The 15,657-nt window shown below is 38.9% G+C and overlaps 3 protein-coding genes across 6 annotated transcripts; all 3 read left to right on the top strand.

Moving 5' to 3' along the window:
* The first annotated feature begins 844 nt into the window (after positions 1 to 844).
* LOC127360458 (olfactory receptor 52N5-like) lies at positions 845 to 4,501 on the top strand. The gene is made up of 2 exons (XM_051394893.1): positions 845 to 906; positions 3,473 to 4,501. The coding sequence occupies exon 2, from the start codon at positions 3,495 to 3,497 to the stop codon at positions 4,443 to 4,445; it is 951 nt and encodes a 316-aa protein (XP_051250853.1). The 5' UTR covers positions 845 to 906; positions 3,473 to 3,494; the 3' UTR covers positions 4,446 to 4,501.
* Positions 845 to 15,618, top strand: LOC127360459 (olfactory receptor 52P1-like). 3 transcript variants are annotated; one of them, XM_051394896.1, is made up of 2 exons: positions 845 to 906; positions 14,522 to 15,618. In XM_051394896.1, exon 2 carries the CDS (start codon positions 14,544 to 14,546, stop codon positions 15,492 to 15,494), a length of 951 nt encoding a protein of 316 aa, XP_051250856.1. In that variant the 5' UTR covers positions 845 to 906; positions 14,522 to 14,543; the 3' UTR covers positions 15,495 to 15,618. The 3 variants fall into 3 exon arrangements, with proteins under 3 accessions (XP_051250856.1, XP_051250855.1, XP_051250854.1); XM_051394895.1 differs by lacking the exon at positions 845 to 906 and adding an exon at positions 5,753 to 5,813; XM_051394894.1 differs by lacking the exon at positions 845 to 906 and adding an exon at positions 10,404 to 10,465.
* On the top strand, positions 886 to 9,153 carry LOC127360460 (olfactory receptor 52Z1P-like). Of its 2 annotated transcripts, none has more exons than XM_051394898.1 (2): positions 886 to 906; positions 8,125 to 9,153. In XM_051394898.1, the coding sequence occupies exon 2, from the start codon at positions 8,147 to 8,149 to the stop codon at positions 9,095 to 9,097; it is 951 nt and encodes a 316-aa protein (XP_051250858.1). In that variant the 5' UTR covers positions 886 to 906; positions 8,125 to 8,146; the 3' UTR covers positions 9,098 to 9,153. The 2 variants fall into 2 exon arrangements, with proteins under 2 accessions (XP_051250858.1, XP_051250857.1); XM_051394897.1 differs by lacking the exon at positions 886 to 906 and adding an exon at positions 5,793 to 5,813.
* Positions 15,619 to 15,657: the final 39 nt, after the last annotated feature.

Genomic DNA, 15,657 nt, shown 5'->3' with positions numbered 1-15,657 from the left:
GTTTCCTGTAAACACTCAGTCAGGCTTTCACCAGACGTTGGTGTCTCGTAATTTGGTCAGGCAGTAGGTATGACAACAAAAAGGGGCCTTCTGGGGGTCCTTTACATATGCTCTGCAGTAGTTCTTCTATCTTAGCTGGTTTATTGATGTCTGAGCAGTGTATGAGTGAATGACGACTGTGCCAGTCTCACAGGGAATACAGTACTGGGGTGGTTTTCTTGCTGGGTTTGGCTCTTGGAATCCCAGAGCTTAGTTACTTAGGTTAGCTGCTGTCCGGGCTAATGGCTGTTAGCGGTTCACTACTTATCAATCTTTCCATTAAGAAACGCAGTAAATGAGCTCAGCCGAAAAAATCACTGACTAAAGTTATAAAGTTGTGTTTTTGTACCTGTACCTGCACTGTAAAATACCTAAAAAATTATAATTTTGTGTGTCGTGTCATTGTTGGGACAGGTACTGGAGTATAGGTAACGTATAGCACAACAAGTATGTGATCAAAACACTTAAACATCCATTTTGACTTCATGGGGACTTTCAGTAACAGTCAATGCAGGATCAATACAGTGTGTTATTAGTACTGTCACTAAGGGTCCACAGAAACATGAGAAAGTGCAGGAGACTGGTGGATTTTGGGGGTTTCTTACTGAATGTTCCATCTAAATCTGGAAAATTATCAAATATACAGCGGACGTAAGTTGAGATAAGTTTAATAAAGCTGAATGAAACAAAGACATCCAGTTAATTGGTCATTTAAAGATCGAGGCCTTCAGGGATGCAAGGACCTTTAGGGAGCCAAGAAGACCAGAAACAGACCTGACTGGAGTACCGAGGACCGTTCAGTCAACTTATAAAAAGCGTCTGCCAGTCGACTTCTGGTCCGACTGGAGGAGGTTCACGTCAACTGAGGTAAACACACTCATACATTCTAATGTTGTTCTCTGCTGTTCACAAATCTCTGATTTGTTTTGTAGAGGAAGAAAATACAGTCAAATCTAAATCTTAGACTAGTGAAAAATTAGCCAAAATGAAATGGATTGAAAGCAGAAAAACTAAAATCTGTCAAGTTTTACAGCAACAATTAGTATTTAAAAGAACTGCTTTGAGACTCTCAGTTGCTTTGTATACAAGATTTATGTTATTTTACTTTAATGTTGTTCTCTGCTATTCACAAATTTCTGATTTGTTTTGTAGCGAAAGAAAATACAGTCAAATGTAAATCTGAGACTACTAAAAAATGGGCCAAAATGAGATGGATTGAAAGCAGAAAAACTAAATCTGTCAGCAACAATTAGTATTTAAAAGAACTGCTTTGAGACTCTCAGTTGCTTTATATACAACATTTACGTTATTTTACTTCCCATAAGTCCTGGAAAACCAGGACATTTAGAAACTAGATTTCCAGTCATAAAAACACCTGGAAATTGATTATAATTAGAGAATATCCTGGAAATAGTCTGTCTTTCTGGAAAGTTTTAATTGTATTAAAGCTTCTCACTCAGGATGAGCTGTATAATGCTTCAAAGAGGGTTTACCAGATGTGCAAAATGTTCATGTTTAAATACATACAGCTTATTCATTTTCCGTAAAATAAAATAAATTACTACCTGATTTGAACTACATACGGGCTGCGGCCAAATTGATTTAAGGGATTACAGTTAAAGGAAAACTGTAGTAAAGTGCTAATCTGCCCCAAACCGCATCCTATGTAAGTGGTTATAAGCAAGTGCTGTCCTTTATAATCATGAAAAAACGTGAAAATGGAAAGGTCCTCTCAAATTATTTGTTAGGAGTGGGAACCCTGCTCTTAAGTACAGTATGAAAATGTTCATTTAAAAAGGAAAACCTGTAAAAACAAATGGGTCAAACTGAACACAAATTTTCCTTGTCATGTCAGTGAAACCGTGCTGGTTTCTAAGCTGTTTAGGAAATGTGTGAAATCCTCCAACTGAACATGGAGGCGACTATTGAGCTGCAGTGTGTTTTCATGATTTTATTTGGTTTTTCATTAAAACATGACAAAAGGTAGTTGCCAAAGGGCAACAAGAATACTACAGAAAATACACAAGAGTCTGGTCTTATAGGCAACAGCGCTGATATAACTTTATTCTTTGAAATTTATAAGACATTCACATTTTTTGTGTTTTTTAAAGATACATTGGGAGTGACTCAGCAGCAGGTAAACCTAACAAGTGATGAATGTCTAAAGAAAGTGCTTTTGCTTGCTAAATGAGTTATGATTTTTAAATACGATTTTATTACAGTGAAAACAGACAACCCTAGAATTTGCTGCAAGGGGGGGGTACATTTCACTACAACATGTTGTTTTTTTCATGTTTGCCAAAAATCTTTCTTAATGTTAAAGAAAAGCGTTTAACGTTTTTAATGTCACAACGGTATCTGTATACCCATAACACTTTGTTTAATAGCCTTCAATAAGTAGGCTTAACTTGTAGCCTGTATTATTAACTTTATTTCATAAGTTTTCTAAAGTCTAATAATTTGACACTAATTGTCTTTCAGAGACAGTTAATAAAGATTTGAGTCCAACTGACAATAATATGTAATTACAGAGGACAGGGCGGATACAAGACAGGTTAGTACTCTAGATACAGGACAGAGGTCAGTGCTGTAGTGACAGGACAGAGGTCAGTGCTGTAGATACAGGATAGAGGTAAGTGCTATAGATACAGGGTATAGGTCAGAGCTGCTTTTAAGCTTATCCACTGAATTGTGACAAAAGTCAAAATATGCAAAATCATAGTGTTTGAGCATCCAGAAAATATGTAAACTTTGACAAAAAAAGGTTTTTCATGGCACAACGGTATCTGTATATCTTTATAGCCATAACATATTTGGCTATATTGTTAATAGCCTTCAGTAAATAGGCTTTTATTTGTTTAAATCACTGAACTCAACCTGCTTTTATTTGTCAAAATGTGTAGCCACACCAGACTAGTAAAGGAGAGCAGCGTCTAATTGCTTTTATGTATATGAACTGCATCGGTAAAGTGGGGAAATAAAGTGATTTATTTTGTCGTATTCTGATTAATTCAGGCTAATAGGATTCTGTTTGACTTGTCAAAACTGAGTTACCATACATGCAGACTATTTAGAGTATATTATATGTATATAAGTTAATTTATCATTTTTCAGCTGACAAATTATCACTGTTATTAACAACATCACTCTGATAGATCATTGATTGATTCAAAGGAGTAACAATCCAGGAAATAATCCTGAACTGTCCTGAAAAATGTTGATTGTATTTTAGCCCTTCACTCAGACATACACATCTTATAGGTACATATTTTGTGGTATCTGGTTTTAACCTGCGTCGTGGGTATTTCTTGCATTAAACTATTACCCTATTGTTTCAGAAGCACTTGCAATGCTTATCAACCGGTTAATATTATTATCTCCAGATGTATTTTTTTTATATAACTGCTATTTTTCTTTCTCCAATCCTCAATAGGCTTAAATTACCCCTCTGCACTATGGAAAACCAGACTTTAAGAACAGATATTCTGCTTGTGGAGGGGTTAAAGGTCAGCCTGGAGTCCTCCATTCCCGCCTTCATCATCCTCCTCCTCATCTATGTCTTCATCATGGTGTCCAATATTGGCCTTGTAGTCCTGATCACCACGGAGAGGAGCCTTCACCAGCCAATGTATCTGCTCTTCTGCAACATGAGCGTTAACGATGCATTGGGGGCCACGGTCATCATTCCTCACTTGCTGAGTAACATTTTTGTTCCGAGCAGCGACCGCTACATTCCTTACATCGACTGTGTCATTCAGGCGTTTTATGCTCACTTTTATGCCGGTGCCACCCACACTATACTAATGATCATGGCTTTTGATCGATACGTTGCGATCTGCAACCCTCTACGATACGCCACCATCATGTCCAACAGGATGGTGGTGAAGCTGTCGGTGTCGGCGTGGATGGTGGCTTTGTTGATGGTGTTGATCCTCATTGGCCTCAGTGTCCGCCTGTCGCGCTGCAGGTGGATTATATTCAACCCGTTCTGTGACAACGCCTCCTTGTTCAAGCTGTCCTGTGAAAGCGTCCTCATCAATAACATCTATGGCCTCAGTTACACCGTGGTCCTGCTGGGCTCCTCCATCGGTAGCGTAACGCTCACGTACCTGAAGATCGCCGCAGTGTGCGTGCTCAATAACAACAAGGTCCTGAACAGCAAAGCCCTGCAGACCTGTGCCACCCACCTGGCTGTGTACATCATCATGTTTGTGTCTGGCTTCATCATCATCATCCTCCATCGATTCCCAAACTTATCCGATTACAGGAAACTGGCATCCATCTTGTTCCACGTGGTCCCTCCTGCTATGAACGCTATTATCTACGGACTACAAATCAAAGTTGTCAGACAAAAAATATTCATCATGTTTAGCAGGAAAAGGACGACTGTAGCAGAGGTGAAATGACTCAATACTGAATTAAATGTAAATGATTGTTAATAAAATAGTTGCACTAACTGAAATGTAATTTCCTTTTCCTTACTTTTCAAAATTAATTTCCCTTCGCAACACCCAGAGTGACTTAATGTTTCTCAGCTGATGTTAATTGATAATACAGGCCTTCTGTGTGCACAGACATGGCTGATTTGGATAAACCAGAAATCATAAAAACCTTCACTGTTACGTCTGATCGCTGTATTAAATCCTCCGTCAGTCAGTTTGGAATAAGAACTTCTGTCATTCATGCAAATATGCTCAAGATAAAATAATTGTCTTCCTATATAATAAATAATGGTGTAACAGTCACAGGGGGCATTTTATTGCAGTCAGAATTTTATATTTTCCTGATTATACTTTTACCCAAAGTCTTTTACTTAAAGTCTCCATTAAACAGGAAGCAGAGAGCTGTTTGCTTCATCATAGTTATGTGTTTCCTGTAAACACTCAGTCAGGCTTTCACCAGAAGTTGGTGTCTCGTAATTTGGTCAGGCAGTAGGTATGACAACAAAAAGGGGCCTTCTGGGGGTCCTTTACATATGCTCTGCAGTAGTTCTTCTATCTTAGCTGGTTTATTGATGTCTGAGCAGTGTATGAGTGAATGACGACTGTGCCAGTCTCACAGGGAATACAGTACTGGGGTGGTTTTCTTGCTGGGTTTGGCTCTTGGAATCCCAGAGCTTAGTTACTTAGGTTAGCTGCTGTCCGGGCTAATGGCTGTTAGCGGTTCACTATTTATCAATCTTTCCATTAAGAAACGCAGTAAATGAGCTCAGCCGACTAAATCACTGACTAAAGTTATAAAGTTGTGTTTTTGTACCTGTACCTGCACTGTAAAATACCTAAAAAATTATAATTTTGTGTGTCGTGTCATTGTTGGGACAGGTACTGGAGTATAGGTAACGTATAGCACAACAAGTATGTGATCAAAACACTTAAACATCCATTTTGACTTCATGGGGACTTTCAGTAACAGTCAATGCAGGATCAATACAGTGTGTTATTAGTACTGTCACTAAGGGTCCACAGAAACATGAGAAAGTGCAGGAGACTGGTGGATTTTGGGGGTTTCTTACTGAATGTTCCATTTAAATCTGGAAAATTATCAAATATACAGCGGACATAAGTTGAGAAAAGTTGAATAAAGCTGAATGAAACAAAGACATCCAGTTAATTGGTCATTTAAAGATCGAGGCCTTCAGGGATGCAAGGACCTTTAGGGAGCCAAGAAGACCAGAAACAGACCTGACTGGAGTACCGAGGATCGTTCAGTCAACTTATAAAAAGCGTCTGCCAGTCGACTTCTGGTCCGACTGGAGGAGGTTCACGTCAACTGAGGTAAACACACTCATACATTCTAATGTTGTTCTCTGCTATTCACAAATGTCTGATTTGTTTTGTAGAGAAAGAAAATACAGTCAAATGTAAATCTTAGACTACTGAAAAATGAGCCAAAATGAGATGGATTGAAAGCAGAAAAACTAAATCTGTCAGCAACAATTAGTATTTAAAAGAACTGCTTTGAGACTCTCAGTTGCTTTATATACAAGATTTACGTTATTTTACTTCCCATAAGTCCTGGAAAACCAGGTGAGAGAATATCCTGGAAATAGTCTGTTTTTCTGGAAAGTTTTATTTGTATTAAAGCTTCTCACTCAGGATGAGCTGTATAATGCTTCAAAGAGGGTTTACCAGATGTGCAAATGTTCATGTTTAAATACATACAGCTTATTCATTTCTGTAAAATAAAATAAATTACTACCTGATTTGAACTACATACGGGCTGCGGCCAAATTGATTTTAGGGATTACAGTTAAAGGAAAACTGTAGTAAAGTGCTATCTACCCCAAACCGTATCCTATGTAAGTGGTTATAAGCAAGTGCTGTCCTTTATAATCGTGAAAAAACGTGAAAATGGAAAGGTCCTCTCAAATTATTTTTTAAGAGTGGGAACCCTGCTCTTAAGTACAGTATGAAAATGTTCATTTAAAAAGGCAAACCTGTAAAAACAAATGGGTCAAACTGAACACAAATTTTCCTTGTCATGTCAGTGAAACCGTGCTGGTTTCTAAGCTGTTTAGGAAAGGTATGAAATCCTCCGACTGAACATGGAGGCGACTATTGAGCTGCAGTGCGTTTTCATGATTTTATTTGGTTTTTCATTAAAACACGACAAAAGGTAGTTGCAAAAGGGCAACAAGAATACTACAGAAAATACACAAGAGTCTGGTCTTATAGGCAACAGAGCTGATATAACTTTATTCTTTGAAATTTATAAGACATTCACATTTTTTGTGTTTTTTAAAGATGCATTGGGAGTGGCTCAGCAGCAGGTAAACCTACGTTAAACAAGTGATGAATGTCTAAAGAAAGTGCTTTGGCTTTCTAAATGAGTTGTGATTTTTAAATACAATTTTATTACAGTGATAATAGACAACTCTAGAATTTGCTGCAAGGAGGGGGGGGGAGGGGGGTACAGTTCACTGCAACACGTTGTTTTTTTCATGTTTGCCAAAAATCTTTCTTTATGTTAAAGAAAAGCGTTCAACGTTTTTAATGTCACAACAGTATCTGTATACCCATAACACTTTGTTTAATAGCCTTCAATACGTAGGCTTAACTTGTAGCCTGTATTATTAATTTTATTTCATAAGTTTTCTAAAGTCTAATAATTTGACACTAATTTTCTTTCAGAGACAGTTAATAAAGATTTGAGTCCAACTGACAATAATATGTAATTACAGAGGACAGGGCGGATACAAGACAGGTTAGTACTCTAGATACAGGACAGAGGTCAGTGCTGTAGTGACAGGACAGAGGTCAGTGCTGTAGATACAGGATAGAGGTAAGTGCTATGGATACAGGGTATAGGTCAGAGCTGCTTTTAAGCTCATCCACTGAATTGTGACAAAAGTCAAAATATGAAAAATCATAGTGTTTCAGCATCCAAAAAATATGTAAACTTTGACAAAAAAAAAGGTTTTTCATGGCACAACGGTATCTGTATATATCTTTATATCCATAACATCTTTGGGTATACTGTCAATAGCCTTCAGTAAATAGGCTTTTATTTGTTTAAATCACTGAACTCAACCTGCTTTTATTAGTCAACACGTGGAGCCACACCAGACTAGTAAAGGAGAGCAGCGTGTAATTGCTTCTACGTATATGAACTGCATCGGTAAAGTGGGGAAATAAAGTGATTTATTTTGTCGTATTCTGATTAATTCAGGCTAATAGGATTCTGTTTGACTTGTCACAACTGAGTTACCATACATGCAGACTATTTAGAGTATATTATATGTATATAAGTTAATTTATCATTTTTCAGCTGACAAATTATCACTGTTATTAACAACATCACTCTGATAGATCATTGATTGATTCAAAGGAGTAACAATCCAGGAAATAATCCTGAACTGTCCTGAAAAATGTTGATTGTATTTTAGCCCTTCACTCAGACATACACATCTTATAGGTACATATTTTGTGGTATCTGGTTTTAACCTGTGTCGTGGGTATTTCTTGCATTAAACTATTACCCTATTGTTTCAGAAGCACTTGCAATGTTTACCAACCCGTTAATATTATTATCTCCAGATGTATTTTCTTATATAACTGATATTTTTTTTTCTCCAATCCTCAATAGGGTTAAATTACCCCTCTGCACTATGGACAACCAGACTTTAAGAACAGATATTCTGCTTGTGGAGGGGTTAAAGGTCAGCCTGGAGTCCTCCATTCCCGCCTTCATCCTCCTCCTCCTCATCTATATCTTCATCATGGTGTCCAATATCTGCCTTGTAGTCCTGATCACCACGGAGAGGAGCCTTCACCAGCCAATGTATCTGCTCTTCTGCAACATGAGCGTTAACGATGTGTTCGGGGCCACGATCATCATTCCTCACTTGCTGAGTAACATTTTTGTTCCGAGCAGCGACCGCTACATTCCTTACATTGACTGTGTCATTCAGGCGTTTTGTGCTCACTTTTATGCCAGTGCCACCCACACTATACTAATGATCATGGCTTTTGATCGATACGTTGCGATCTGCAACCCTCTGCGATACGCCACCATCATGACCAACAGGATGGTGGTGAAGCTGTCGGTGTCGGCGTGGATGGTGGCTTTGTTGATGGTGTTGATCCTCATTGGCCTCAGTGTCCGCCTGTCGCGCTGCAGGTGGATTATATTCAACCCGTTCTGTGACAACGCCTCCTTGTTCAAGCTGTCCTGTGAAAGCGTCCTCATCAATAACATCTATGGCCTCAGTTACACCGTGGTCCTGCTGGGCTCCTCCATCGGTAGCGTAACGCTCACGTACCTGAAGATCGCCGCAGTGTGCGTGCTCAATAACAACAAGGTCCTGAACAGCAAAGCCCTGCAGACCTGTGCCACCCACCTGGCTGTGTACATCATCATGTTTGTGTCTGGCTTAATCAACATCATCCTCCATCGATTCCCAAACTTATCCGATTACAGGAAACTGGCATCCATCTTGTTCCACGTGGTCCCTCCTGCTATGAACGCTATTATCTACGGACTACAAATCAAAGTTGTCAGACAAAAAATATTCATCATGTTTAGCAGGAAAAGGACGACTGTAGCAGAGGTGAAATGACTCAATACTGAATTAAATGTAAATGATTGTTAATAAAATAGTTTCACTAACTGAAATGTAATTTCCTTTTCCTTACTTTTCAAAATTAATTTCCCTTCGCAACACCCAGAGTGACTTAATGTTTCTCAGCTGATGTTAATTGATAATACAGGCCTTCTGTGTGCACAGACATGGCTGATTTGGATAAACCAGAAATCATAAAAACCTTCACTGTTACGTCTGATCGCTGTATTAAATCCTCCGTCAGTCAGTTTGGAATAAGAACTTCTGTCATTCATGCAAATATGCTCAAAATAAAATAATTGTCTTCCTATATAATAAATAATGGTGTAACAGTCACAGGGGGCATTTTATTGCAGTCAGAATTTTACATTTTCCTGATTATACTTTTACCCAAAGTCTTTTACTTAAAGTCTCCATTAAACAGGAAGCAGAGAGCTGTTTGCTTCATCATAGTTATGTGTTTCCTGTAAACACTCAGTCAGGCTTTCACCAGACGTTGGTGTCTCGTAATTTGGTCAGGCAGTAGGTATGACAACAAAAAGGGGCCTTCTGGGGGTCCTTTACATATGCTCTGCAGTAGTTCTTCTATCTTAGCTGGTTTATTGATGTCTGAGCAGTGTATGAGTGAATGACGACTGTGCCAGTCTCACAGGGAATACAGTACTGGGGTGGTTTTCTTGCTGGGTTTGGCTCTTGGAATCCCAGAGCTTAGTTACTTAGGTTAGCTGCTGTCCGGGCTAATGGCTGTTAGCGGTTCACTACTTATCAATCTTTCCATTAAGAAACGCAGTAAATGAGCTCAGCCGACTAAATCACTGACTAAAGTTATAAAGTTGTGTTTTTGTACCTGTACCTGCACTGTAAAATACCTAAAAAATTATAATTTTGTGTGTCGTGTCATTGTTGGGACAGGTACTGGAGTATAGGTAACGTATAGCACAACAAGTATGTGATCAAAACACTTAAACATCCATTTTGACTTCATGGGGACTTTCAGTAACAGTCAATGCAGGATCAATACAGTGTGTTATTAGTACTGTCACTAAGGGTCCACAGAAACATGAGAAAGTGCAGGAGACTGGTGGATTTTGGGGGTTTCTTACTGAATGTTCCATTTAAATCTGGAAAATTATCAAATATACAGCGGACATAAGTTGAGAAAAGTTGAATAAAGCTGAATGAAACAAAGACATCCAGTTAATTGGTCATTTAAAGATCGAGGCCTTCAGGGATGCAAGGACCTTTAGGGAGCCAAGAAGACCAGAAACAGACCTGACTGGAGTACCGAGGACCGTTCAGTCAACTTATAAAAAGCGTCTGCCAGTCGACTTCTGGTCCGACTGGAGGAGGTTCACGTCAACTGAGGTAAACACACTCATACATTCTAATGTTGTTCTCTGCTGTTCACAAATCTCTGATTTGTTTTGTAAAGGAAGAAAATACAGTCAAATCTAAATGTTAGACTACTGAAAAATTAGCCAAAATGAAATGGATTGAAAGCAGAAAAACTAAAATCTGTCAAGTTTTACAGCAACAAAGTCGTATTTAAAAGAACTGCTTTGAGACTCTCAGTTGCTTTATATACAACATTTACGTTATTTTACTTTCCATAAGTCCTGGAAAACCAGAACATTTAGAAACTAGATTTCCAGTCTTGAAAACACCTGGAAATTGATTAAAATGAGAGAATATCCTGGAAATAGTCTGTTTTTCTGGAAAGTTTTATTTGTATTAAAGCTTCTCACTCAGGATGAGCTGTATAATGCTTCAAAGAGGGTTTACCGGATGTGCAAAATGTTCATGTTTAAATACATACAGCTTATTCATTTTCTGTAAAATAAAATAAATTACTGCCTGATTTGAACTACATACGGGCTGCGGCCAAATTGATTTTACGGTTTACAGTTAAAGGAAAACTGTAGTAAAGTGCCAATCTGCCCAAAACCGCATCTTTTATATAAGTGGTTATAAGCAAGTGCTGTCCTTTATTATCATAAAAAAAAAAAAGTGAAAATGGAAAGGCCCTCCAAAATGATTTGTTAAGAATGGGAACCCTGCTCTTAAGTACAGTATGAAAATGTTCATTTGAAAAGGCAAACCTGTAAAAACAAATGGGTCAAACTGAACACAAATTTTCCTTGTCATGTCAGTGAAACCGTGCTGGTTTCTAAGCTGTTTAGGAAAGGTATGAAATCCTCCGACTGAACATGGAGGTGACTATTGAGCTGCAGTGCGTTTTCATGATTTTATTTGGTTTTTCATTAAAACACGACAAAAGGTAGTTGCAAAAGGGCAACAAGAATACTACAGAAAATACACAAGAGTCTGGTCTTATAGGCAACAGAGCTGATATAACTTTATTCTTTGAAATGTATAAGACATTCACATTTTTTGTGTTTTTTAAAGATACATTGGAAGTGACTCAGCAGCAGGTAAACCTATGTTAAACAAGTGATGAATGTCTGAAGAAAGTTATTTTGCTTGCTAAGTGAGTTATGATTTTTAAATACGATTTTATTACAGTGATAATAGACAACCCTAAAATTTGCTCCAAGGAGGGGGGGGGGTACATTTCACTGCAACACGTTTTGTCATGTTTTCAAATCTTTCTTAATGTTAAAGAAAAGCGTTTAGCGTTTTTAAGGTCGCAACGGTATCTGTATACCCATAACACTTTGTTTAATAGCCTTCAATAACTAGGCTTAACTTGTAGCCTGTATTATTAATTTTATTTCATAAGTTTTCTAAAGTCTAATAATTTGACACTAATTTTCTTTCAGAGACAGTTAATAAAGATTTGAGTCCAACTGACAATAATATGTAATTACAGAGGACAGGGCGGATACAAGACAGGTTAGTACTCTAGATACAGGGCAGAGGTCAGTGCTGTAGTGACAGGACAGAGGTCAGTGCTGTAGATACAGGATAGAGGTAAGTGCTATAGATACAGGGCATAGGTCAGAGCTGCTTTTCAGCTCATCCACTGAATTGTGACGAAAGTCAAAATATGAAAAATCATAGTGTTTGAGCATCCAAAAAATATGTAAACTTTGACAAAAAAAGGTTTTTCATGGCACAACGGTATCTGTATATATCTTTAAACCCATAACATCTTTGGGTATACTGTCAATAGCCTTCAGTAAATAGGCTTTTATTTGTTTAAATCACTGAACTCAACCTGCTTTTATTAGTCAACACGTGGAGCCACACCAGACTAGTAAAGGAGAGCAGCGTCTAATTGCTTCTACGTATATGAACTGCATTGCGAAAGTGGGGAAATAAAGTGATTTATTTTGTCGTATTCTGATTAATTCAGGCTAATAGGATTCTGTTTGACTTGTCAAAACTGAGTTACCATACATGCAGACTATTTAGAGTATATTATATGTATATAAGTTAATTTATCATTTTTCAGCTGACAAATTATCACTGTTATTAACAACATCACTCTGATAGATCATTGATTGATTCAAAGGAGTAACAATCCAGGAAATAATCCTGAACTGTCCTGAAAAATGTTGATTGTATTTTAGCCCTTCACTCAGACATACACATCTTATAGGTACATATTTTGTGGTATCTGGTTTTAACCTGCGTCGTGGGTATTTCTTGCATTAAACTATTACCCTATTGTTTCAGAATTCAATTCAATTCAATTCAATTTTATTTGTATAGCGCCAATTCATAACAGAAGTTATCTCAGGACACTTTTCAAATAGAGCAGGTCTAGACTGAACTCTTTAACATTAATTACAGAGACCCAACAGTACCACCATGAGCAAGCACTTGGCGACAAGGGCAAGGAAAAACTGCCTGTTAAAAGGCAGAAACCTAGGACAGATCCTCCGGCTCTAGGTGGGTGGTCGTCTGTCTCGACCAGTTGGGGTGAGAGAGAGAGAGAGAGAGAGAGAGAGAGAGAGAGAGAGAGAGACGACAGACAGACAGACAGGTGCACAGCAACAACAGTATTGGCAATGGCAGTCAAGCAGGACCATGGCAGGAGGCTCCACCAGGATCCATGAGAACCTGCGAGACGAGAAAGCACAAGAACTCCGGGGAAGAAGTGGAGTTAGTAACATGCATTAAAGGGACATGAATGAGTGCAGAAAGAGAGAGGAAGAGAGTAGCTCAGTGCACCATGGGAAATCCCCCGATAGTCTAGGCCTATAGCAGCATAACTAAGGGATGGTTCAGGACTCACCTGATCCAGCCCTAACTATAAGCTTTATCAAAGAGGAATGTCTTAAGCCCACTCTTGAATGTGGTGAGGGTGTCTGCCTCCCGAACCACAACTGGAAGCTGGTTCCACAGGAGAGGAGCTTGGTAACTGAAGGCTCTGGCTCCTGTTCTACTTTTAGAGACTATAGGAACCACAAGTAGCCCAGCATTCAGAGAACGCAGTGTTCTAGTGGGGTAATAGGGTACTATGAGCTCTTTAAGATATGAAGGGGCCTGACCATGAAGAGCTTTATAGGTGAGGAGGAGGATTTTAAATTCTATTCTACATTTTATAGGGAGCCAATGCAGAGTAGCTAGTACAGGAGAGATGTGATCTCTTTTTCTAGTTCCTGTCAGTACTCGTGCTGCAGCGTTCTGAATTAATTGGAGCGTTTTAATGGACTTATTGGGGCAACCTGATAATAAAGAGTTGCAGTAATCCAGCCTTGAAGTAACAAATGCATGGATTAGTTTTTCTGCATCTGTCTGTGATAGTATGTGTCTAATTTTTCTAATATTACGTAAATGAAAGAAGGCAGTCCTAGAGGTCTGCTTTATGTGGGAGTTAAATGACAAATCCTGATCAAAGATAACTCCAAGATTCCTGACAGTGGTGCTAGAGGCCAAGTTAATGCCATCTAGAGTGACTATATCTTTAGACAATGAGTCTCTAAGGTTTTTGGGGCCAAGAACAAGAATATAAGTATGACTTAAACCAGGTTAGGGCAGTTCCTTTAATGCCAATTTGATGCTCAAGTCTCTGTAAAAGAATATCATGGTCAATGGTGTTAAATGCAGCACTAAGATCTAATAATACAAGTACAGAGACAAGTCCATTGTCAGAAGCAGTCAGAAGGTCATTATTAACTTTAACCAGAGCTGTCTCTGTGCTATGATGAACTCTAAATCCTGACTGAAAATCCTCAAATAAACTATTGTTATGTAGAAAGTCACACAACTCTTTGGCGACTACTTTCTCCAGAATCTTAGAGAGGAAGGGGAGGTTAGAAATCGGTCTATAGTTGGCTAAAACCCCTGGGTCAAGAGTGGACTTTTTAAGAAGGGGTTTAATTACAGCTACTTTAAAGGACTGTGGTACATATCCTGATAATCACTTGCAATGTTTACCAACCCGTTAATATTATTATCTCCAGATGTATTTTCTTATATAACTGATATTTTTTTTTCTCCAATCCTCAATAGGCTTAAATTACCCCTCTGCACTATGGAAAACCAGACTTTAAGAACAGATATTCTGCTTGTGGAGGGGTTAAAGGTCAGCCTGGAGTCCTCCATTCCCGCCTTCATCATCCTCCTCCTCATCTATATCTTCATCATGGTGTCCAATATCTGCCTTGTAGTCCTGATCACCACGGAGAGGAGCCTTCACCAGCCAATGTATCTGCTCTTCTGCAACATGAGCGTTAACGATGCATTGGGGGCCACGGTCATCATTCCTCGCTTGCTGAGTAACATTTTTGTTCCGAGCAGCGACCGCTACATTCCTTACATTGACTGTGTCATTCAGGCGTTTTGTGGTCATGTTTATGCCAGTGCCACCCACACTATACTAATGATCATGGCTTTTGATCGATACGTTGCGATCTGCAACCCTCTGCGATACGCCACCATCATGACCAACAGGATGGTGGTGAAGCTGTCGGTGTCGGCGTGGATGGTGGCTTTGTTGATGGTGTTGATCCTCATTGGCCTCAGTGTCCGCCTGTCGCGCTGCAGGTGGATTATATTCAACCCGTACTGTGACAACGCCTCCTTGTTCAAGCTGTCCTGTGAAAGCGTCCTCATCAATAACATCTATGGCCTCGGATACACCGTGGTCCTGCTGGGCTCCTCCATCGGCAGCGTAACGCTCACGTACCTGAAGATCGCCGCAGTGTGCGTTCTCAATAAGAACAAGGTCCTGAACAGCAAAGCCCTGCAGACCTGTGCCACCCACCTGGCTGTGTACATCATCATGTTTGTGTCTGGCTTAATCAACATCATCCTCCATCGATTCCCAAACTTATCCGATTACAGGAAACTGGCATCCATCTTGTTCCACGTGGTCCCTCCTGCTATGAACGCTATTATCTATGGACTACAAATCAAAGTTGTCAGACAAAAATGTTTCATTATGTTTACCAGGAAAACAACGACTGTAGCAGAGGTGAAATGACTCAATACTGAATTAAATGTGAATTATTGTTAATAAAATAGTTGGCACTTGACATGTGATTAAAAAGTGATGTGAATTTCCTTTTTTATTTATTTTCAAAATAAATTTCATTTCTCAACACTCAGGGTGACTTAAATGTTTTTCAGCTGATGTTAATTGATAA

The sequence above is a fragment of the Dicentrarchus labrax genome, unplaced genomic scaffold (genome assembly GCF_905237075.1).
Source record: "Dicentrarchus labrax unplaced genomic scaffold, dlabrax2021, whole genome shotgun sequence".
Classification (NCBI taxonomy): Eukaryota; Metazoa; Chordata; class Actinopteri; family Moronidae; genus Dicentrarchus; species Dicentrarchus labrax.
Note: the sequence above shows the minus strand (reverse complement) of the source record. Positions and strands in the feature narration are given on the sequence as shown.